The 7552-nt window shown below is 50.4% G+C and overlaps 1 protein-coding gene across 1 annotated transcript in view; it reads left to right on the top strand.

Moving 5' to 3' along the window:
• Positions 1–1891: 1891 nt before the first annotated feature.
• ATRN (attractin) overlaps positions 1892–7552 on the top strand; it is a 150827-nt gene continuing 145166 nt past the window's right edge. The window contains exon 1 of the mRNA XM_066548861.1: positions 1892–2202. Coding sequence (XP_066404958.1) covers positions 1904–2202 — 299 coding nt within the window. The 5' untranslated portion in view covers positions 1892–1903. The remainder of the gene's footprint in view (positions 2203–7552) is intronic.

Raw genomic sequence — 7552 nt, 5'->3', positions numbered from 1 at the left:
TTGCCCTGCTCTGATTGAATTGTTAATTAATAAATTAAACTGATTTCCTCAATCTCTTCTGCCCATGACAGTAACTGGTGACTGATCTCTACCTGCCCTTATCCTAGCTATGAGCCTTTCATTGTATTTTCTTCCGCTGCCCAGCTGAGGAGGGGAGTGAGAGCAGTTTTAGGAGGCACCCGGTGTCCAGCCAGGGTCACCCCACCACGGTGACAATCCAGAGAGCAGTCATGCACTGCCTGTATCCTGAGCTGGCTGACTCTCAGAGCCAGACTGGCTTTTCTGGCAGCACCTTGGGAAATGACTGGGTATCTGAATGCACAGATTCAGGGCATGCTGGCGGCTGTCTGTGTCTCAGGAATATAGATGTATGTAGAAATAGCCTCTCTGTGCCTCCATTTCTGTATAGCCTACAAGGGATTTGCAACCTATTTCTCAACACTCACACCTTTTTTGTTTTGGTTGCCTTTGAATACCAGGTCAGCCCACTTCAGCAGTTTTAAACAAAACCCAAGAGTTCATCCTCCTTCTTGAGGCCTCAAGCAGAAAAGGCAAAGGCTACCCCAATGTCCAGCCTGGCCTGAGACACTGCCAGGGATCAAGGGGCAGCCACAGCTGCTCTGGGCACCTGTGCCCGGGCCTCACACCTCACAGGGAACAGTTTCTTTCTGTTTAGCTTCCCCAGTGGCTCAGAGCCCCATTCAGCCTTGAACAGTTCCTTTTCCCTCCCCTTTGCCTCGAGGTCTCCCTGTGCCTCAGGCCCACTCTCACAGCATGTGGGGGGGCATTCCCGATGTAGGGGGACACAACCCCACCTCTGAGGAGACCTTTTCGGGCTCACCTGGGGTACGGTGACACCCTGGGATGCTGGTGGGACAGACCCCCAGCAAACCCATGTCCATTGTCCATGTGGAGCCCAGCATGGGCTGCTCCATCCCAGGGCAGTGCCCGTGCCCCGTGTGGCACTGCTGGGGCACCTCCGGTGCAGGGCAGCCCCAAGCCCCCAGTTCAGGATGGACACTGAGGGGCTGGAACATGCCCAGGGAAAGGAACAGAGTTGAGGAAGGCTGTGGAGCACCAAGAGTGGCTGAGGGTGCTCAGCCTGGAGCAGAGGAGGCTCAGGGGGCCCTTGTGGCTCTGCACAGCTCCTGCCAGGAGGGCACAGCCGGGGAGGTCGGGCTCTGCTCCAGGGAACAGGGACAGGAGCAGAGGGAACGGCCTCAGGCTGGGCCAGGGGAGGTTCAGCTTGGACAGCAGCAGGAATTCCTTCCTGGAAAGGGTGGTCAGGCCTTGGCAGGGGCTGCCCAGGGAGGTGGTGGAGCCTTCACGATCCCTGGAGGTGCCTAAGGAAGGCCTGGATGCGGCACTCGGTGCTCTGGGCTGTTGGACAAGGTGGGGGTGTCACAGGTTGGACTGGGTGATCCTGGAGGGCTTTTCCTGCCCCAATGCTTCTGATTCTGTTACTCCTATTGCCCCTTTCACAGGGGCAGTGCTGGTGTTGTATCTGTGCCAGCTGCTGCTTTCTCACCTGTAATATTTAACTAATGGGGAGCAGTAAAGGGGCTTTAATTTTACAGCTCAGTTTTAAATCGACTAATTTCCTGGGAAATGCCATTTCATGGTTTGGGAATTGCCATGTGCTTTAAACTGTGCTTGTTAACCTTGCTGAGATGAAAAACTCACCCCTAAGTGAAGAGCTCTGCAGCTGTAGCAGAATAGAACTGCTTCCACTCTTTCTACACTAGAGACTGTAATCAGCGGCACGGGCCCTGTGACTGCGAGTCCCTGATCCGCCCCCTCCCCGCCGCCATGGCCGTGCCGTGACGTCACTGACCCCGCCCTGCCGGTTCCCCCCCCACTCGCGGCCACCGTAGCGGGATCGGCGGAGGCCCCGCGGCGGCCGATGGTCCGCGTTGTGCCGCCGCCCCCCGCCCGCCCCGCTCCGACCCGGCAGCGGCCGCAGATGGCGCGGCGGGGACCGGGCAGGCGGGGCGGGAGGTCACCGGCACCGCCGCCGCTGCTGGCGCTGCTGCTGCTGTTGGTGCTGGGCCCCGCCGCCGCCGCCGGCGAGGAGGTGGCGGTCTCCAAGGAATGCGACAAGCCGTGCGCCAACGGCGGGCGGTGCCAGCCGGGCACCGGGCAGTGCGAGTGCCAGCCTGGCTGGGTGGGCGACCAGTGCCAGCACTGCGGGGGGCGCTTCAGGTGAGCCCCCGCGGGGCGAGGGGCGGGGACGTGCCCTGCGGTGGGGCACGAAGCGCGGGGACGCGGGCGGTCCGTGTGGACGGGGGGTCGGGGCTGGTCCGGGACTCGTTTGGAGGTTCGGGGCTGGTTCAGGAGTGAGGGGTTAGGTTTGGGGTACGGGGATGAAAGTCTGGTTCAAGTGAGGGGCTGGTTTGGGTGGGGAGTTCGTTTGGACCGTGGCGATCGGGCCGGTTTGGGGTACCGAGGAGAGAGTGTGGCAACCACATCAGCGATGGGCGGGAGGGACAGGGCAAGGGAGGAAGGAGAACACACGGCAGTGGCTCGGGGGCCCGGGTCAGGTTGCCCTAAGGGGCACTTGAGGGCAATAGGGGGGTGGGTACGAGGAGCAGGTTTGGGCACTCAAACGGGGGTGGGAGGCTGAGGAGGGTCCAGGGGGGAGTGAGGGTAGCAGGGTCGTGGTGCAAGGGGAAGGGCCGGGTGACAGTAAAGGTGAGGGGCGGGACCAGGTGAGGTGAAAGGTGAGCGGTAGATGGAAGTGACACTAAGGGTGAGTGGCAGGTCAAAGGAATGGTGAGGGACACTCAGGTGATGATAAAGGCAAGAGGCAGGTGCAGGTGATGGTAAGGATGCAGGTGTTAGGGCAGGATAGGAGCACCTTGAGGGGACAGTAGGGGCTGGGTCTCTGGGCAGTGAGGGTGTGAGCATGGGCCTGATTCAGGGGGATGTGGGTGTAAAGGGATGGGCAGGAGTCATGAAGGGGGACAGAAGGGATTTGGATGCAGAGGGAAAGGTGGGTGTGCAGAAACAGGCTTGAAGGGTGATGGGGTGACAGTGTGGAAGACTTGGTCTGGCTCTCCCCAGAGGAGGTGAGTGGTTGGGCTTCCTGGGGGAGCTCTCAGAGCAATGGGATGTGGATGTTTAGTGCCCCAATTGGTGAGTACAGGATGTTTGTTATGCAGAGAGGCACCTCTAAGGGGGCTGAATTTTTCATGTTGGTTGGCTGGGGTTTCACAGGTGTTACTGGTGATCAGTTGTGATTCTAAGGGGCTGTGTAGGAGCAGGGATGTGGTTTTAGGGCACTGGATCAGTGGGGATCTGGGTTTGATGGATTGCAGAGCCAGGAAAATGTTGGGTTTAAGTTTTAGTAGATCCAGACAGAAAGTAAAGCTGGAGGGGAGTGGGTATGGTGATATTTTTTTGGCAGCAGGGTTAGGAACTTATAAATGGAAGTGTAAGGATGGTGGGTGAATGGGGATGGCTTTTTGTGTGGATGTGGAGCCGATGGAAGCAGTGAGGAGCAGGTGGACAGAGGAGGACAAGCGTGGGTGTGGGGCCAGTTCCTGGGCGGGGAGAAGGACTAATGTGTGGATGGGACTAGATCACACTTAGAACAGGTTGGAGGAGAAGGGCGTGCAAGTGGGCGTTAGGGTGGTGTGGAGACTCTCGAGGTGTTTGGAGGGGGGTTGAGGAAGCTCCTCTTCGCAGATCAGCAGGTGCTGGTTTTGGTTAAAGGTTATTTCAGGAGAAGTAGGTGCAGGGGAGAGAAGCAGTATCCTTATGGGAGTAGCTGGCATTTGGGAGGCTCATCGTCTGGAGATGTAATGCTGCTGGCTTTTGGGAGGGACAGTGGGATTAGCAGCCTGGTGGGAAAACGCTCCTGGGCTTGTGGGGAGACAAGACTGGGCAGTGGGAGGGAATTAAACAGGACAGAGGGTATTGGGAGAGTCCTGCTGCTTCAGAGTATTTTTTTTTTTTGAGGAAAAAAAGGCTAAAGGAGGGCTCTGGGCAGGGGGATGGAATCCCCTGGCTCTGCACTGGTCCAGGCCAAGTGCAAACAACTGTGTGTGGGAATGAGGGGTGTCTGCACAGGACAGTGACTTTTGGGCTATATACTGATGCAAGTGCCTTTCTGCAGCGCTGGGGCCCGTTCTTTTAGTGTTGAGTTACTCAGTTGGGTTGTGTGTCTGAGGTGTATCCCACTGGATGAGAAAATGGAAATCTTCATGGGAATAGGCTGAGGATGCTCCCTGGCTTCTGTATTATGGCAAGGATTTATTTCTGTAAGATGGTTACCTGCCTTGGATTCGTCAGCTGTGGCAGTGGCAGAGCCAGTATGTGTGTCTGCATGCATTAGGTGAATTCCCTGGCAGGGCTGATTCCTGGAAAAGAAGGAAATGAGAAAAGGATGATTTTCCTAGGCAGTGACTGCTTTCTTAGGGAGCTGCTGAAAGTACCAAACACCCTCCGATGATGTTCCTTATTGATTTGAGAGGAGGGTAACTGTCTATATAACCTGAACTCATGGAAGAAAAATACTTTAATTTTTTTATTCATGTTTATTGACCATCTGTAGATGTATGTGTATTGCAAACAGTTTGAAAGGAGTTTTGTATAGAAACAATTCCAGGCTAGGCAAACCCTGGAAGTCCAGACCTGCCTTTTTAATGTCTTTCTGCCGCTGTCATGAAAAGCATTTTCTTTTAGCTGGGAGAGTGCTTTAAGGAATAGCCTCATACCTGTTACTCTCTTGGAGAAGCTTAGGCTATTTGTGGTTTTTAGGGGACTGGATTTGAGAGACTTCTTTTCCGAATAGTAATGCCAAGTAAAAAAAAGAATTGGTATATATTTACTGCTAATAGAACCTCAAACTTTTATCCTCTTACCTGTTTTGATAAAGCTTCTTTTTTCTTTCTTGCATATAATTCTAGTCTAAAATGTTGCCTGAAAATATAATACATGTTTTTCTCTGTAGGTTTGTCTGTTTATTAGTTTATTAAGGAGTTGGAATTTCTAGTCATGTTTTTAAACTTGGAGCTCTGAGAAATGTAAACAATGGTCATAGTTTTGCAGTCATGTTTCTTCTTTCACATGCCTTGAGTTTGCTCTGTCTCCTGTAGAATTGGTTCTGCAGGACGTTTTTGTTTGGTTGACGGTTGTCAAGAGTTTGGCTTTAAAGGACTTCATGTGTTATTAGATGCCGTAGGTACAAATGGGAAGTAGAAGGGCAGGTGAAAATTATTTTCTAAGTGCAGTGTATTCTATGTGCTTATCTGCTGGACTGAGAGATGTAATTAAATTTGGCATGTTAATCATCCTGTCTTATCTAGATGGATATGATGACTGTATTTGTGGCCTTGACTGTTTGCATTTACACTGTAAAGTTACACCTTGTGCTTCACCAACCTACTAATCTCTCACATCTTCTTGTGTTCACAGTGAAGGATGAACATTGTAGCATTGAGTTGCAGTCTTCTAATATTCCATTTCCCTTTTTCCCTGGGAAATCTTTTTTTTTAGACTGCAATTAGATGTATGAGTAACACACCCCAGATCAGTGATTCTTTTTACAGGTGGAAGGCTGATTTAGGAGGACTTCAGGTGACTTTTTTCTAAGAACCAGCCACTTTAGTTGTTCAAAGATAAACATCTTGGTATTAACAGAAGCTGAAACAGAAAACACAGAATGTGCCTGATGTGCTTGTGTCTTCTATTTCAGTATAAACCTCCAGAGGGCTCTGGGCTGGCTGGAGGCTGCTGTGGGCTTCGAGCTGCCATGATATGGGCAGGAGAGGAGCTGCTGCTGGGAGGGATGAGAAATTCCCTAGTCACAGAGCTGCAGGAGCATCCTGAGATAGCATTTGGAGCAGTGGGAGCTTCAAACTTGAGAGCGAAATTGGCAGCATTGATTATTGTACAATCAAAAAGAGGCTGCACACTTTGTTAACAGACTGTTCAAAGCACTGTCTACAGCTCAGTGACACAACCTCTCATCCTGCCCAAACTGAGTTGTCAGCCAGCTGCCTGAATAGCAGATGGAATTCAAGGTGGAAAAGCCCTCTAAGATGATCCAGTCTAGCTGCCCCCAGCACTGCCAAGACCACCACTAACCATACCTACGTGTTTTTGAGCACTTCCAGGGATAGGAACTCAGCCACTTTCCTGGGCAGTCTGTTCCAGTGCCTGACCAACCCTTCCATGCAGACATTTTCCCCAGTATCCCGTCTAACCCCGCACCAAAAGTGCAACTTGAGGCCATTTCCTCTTGGTCCTGTCTCTTGTTCCCTGGGAGCGGAGCCTGACTCCCCCTGGCTGCACCCTTCTGTCTGGTAGTTTTAGGGAGTGAATGAGAATGAGCTCTTCTCATTCTGACCTTGAGTTTTTCCAGGCTGAGCCCTCCCAGTTCCCCCAGCCCCTCCTCACCAGACAAGGCAAGTAAAGCACAGAGCAAGAAATGACCTCTGGTTCACTTCCATTTATTGTCCTGAGATTGTAAAGGGTTGGATTAACAAATTCAGGATAATGATTGACTTCTTCAACAGGTAGTGCATGTGGATTGTGTGTGTAGGCTCACTGATGGGCAGTTTGATGTTTGATGGTAGCTGAAAATAATATTTTGATGATGTAATAAAATACCAAATTATTCCAGGAATATGGATTTTGTGTGTAAAGGCACTAGTGCTCCTTTCATGATAATACTCTTATTGTGGTGGGAGATGGCAAATACTAAGCAGGGGTTAGCCATGCAACCTGACAGTTGGGGAGTAAAAAACAGATTAGAGTGTATCGTGTATCCTTTGAACTCCCTTTTTAGTAATACAATGGGACCAGTTACGTGTTGCTGATTAAATGTTATGAAGGACTTGGTGGTAGTAGAGTGTGCTTGGCCAAAGAATATTACAGTGAAGAGGAATTAACTCTAGGTTTGTGTAAATCACTGCCTGAGATAGGTGTGAGCTGGAAAAGAACCATCACAATTCTCTTTGTTAAATAAATAAGAACTTTTGGTCAAAAGCTTAAATACAAGCTGTTGTCTTTAGGAAGCTACCTGAGGCATTTGTAGATTTAAGAAGGTCAGGAAGATGCTTAATAGATGCAAGGATGTTGGCAATTTGAGTCAAATCAGTTTAAGTGCTCAAATTGGATCTGGGGCCTGCATTTGTGCCTGATCCCCATTCTGTTCCTCCCTTTTCATTAGGGTATTATTGTGCTTTAAAATGATTTTCTCTTCCTTGCTGCTTAATGAAAGACTTGCTCAAACACTGTGCCCTAGTAAAAAAGAAGAAGCTATTTGAGTAGGGAATACTTAAACATCATCAATTTTAATGATGCACTGAGGAAAAAAAGAACAAATATATGTTTTTATTTAGTTCTTGGAGGTATGTGTGGATATCCTTATGAATGCATATCTATATTTCTGTCTATCCATACCTGTGTATAATATATAAATATTATCTATTTTGTGGCTTGGAGCAACCTGGTCCAGTGGAAGGTCAAGGAGGTCTTCGGGGTCCTTTCCCACCCAGACCATTCCATGATTCTGTTTAAATGATCTGTTCATTGAGAAGTTCGT

This window comes from Molothrus aeneus, chromosome 4, assembly GCF_037042795.1.
Source record: "Molothrus aeneus isolate 106 chromosome 4, BPBGC_Maene_1.0, whole genome shotgun sequence".
Classification (NCBI taxonomy): Eukaryota; Metazoa; Chordata; class Aves; order Passeriformes; family Icteridae; genus Molothrus; species Molothrus aeneus.
This window is presented reverse-complemented; position numbering and strand designations above follow the sequence as displayed.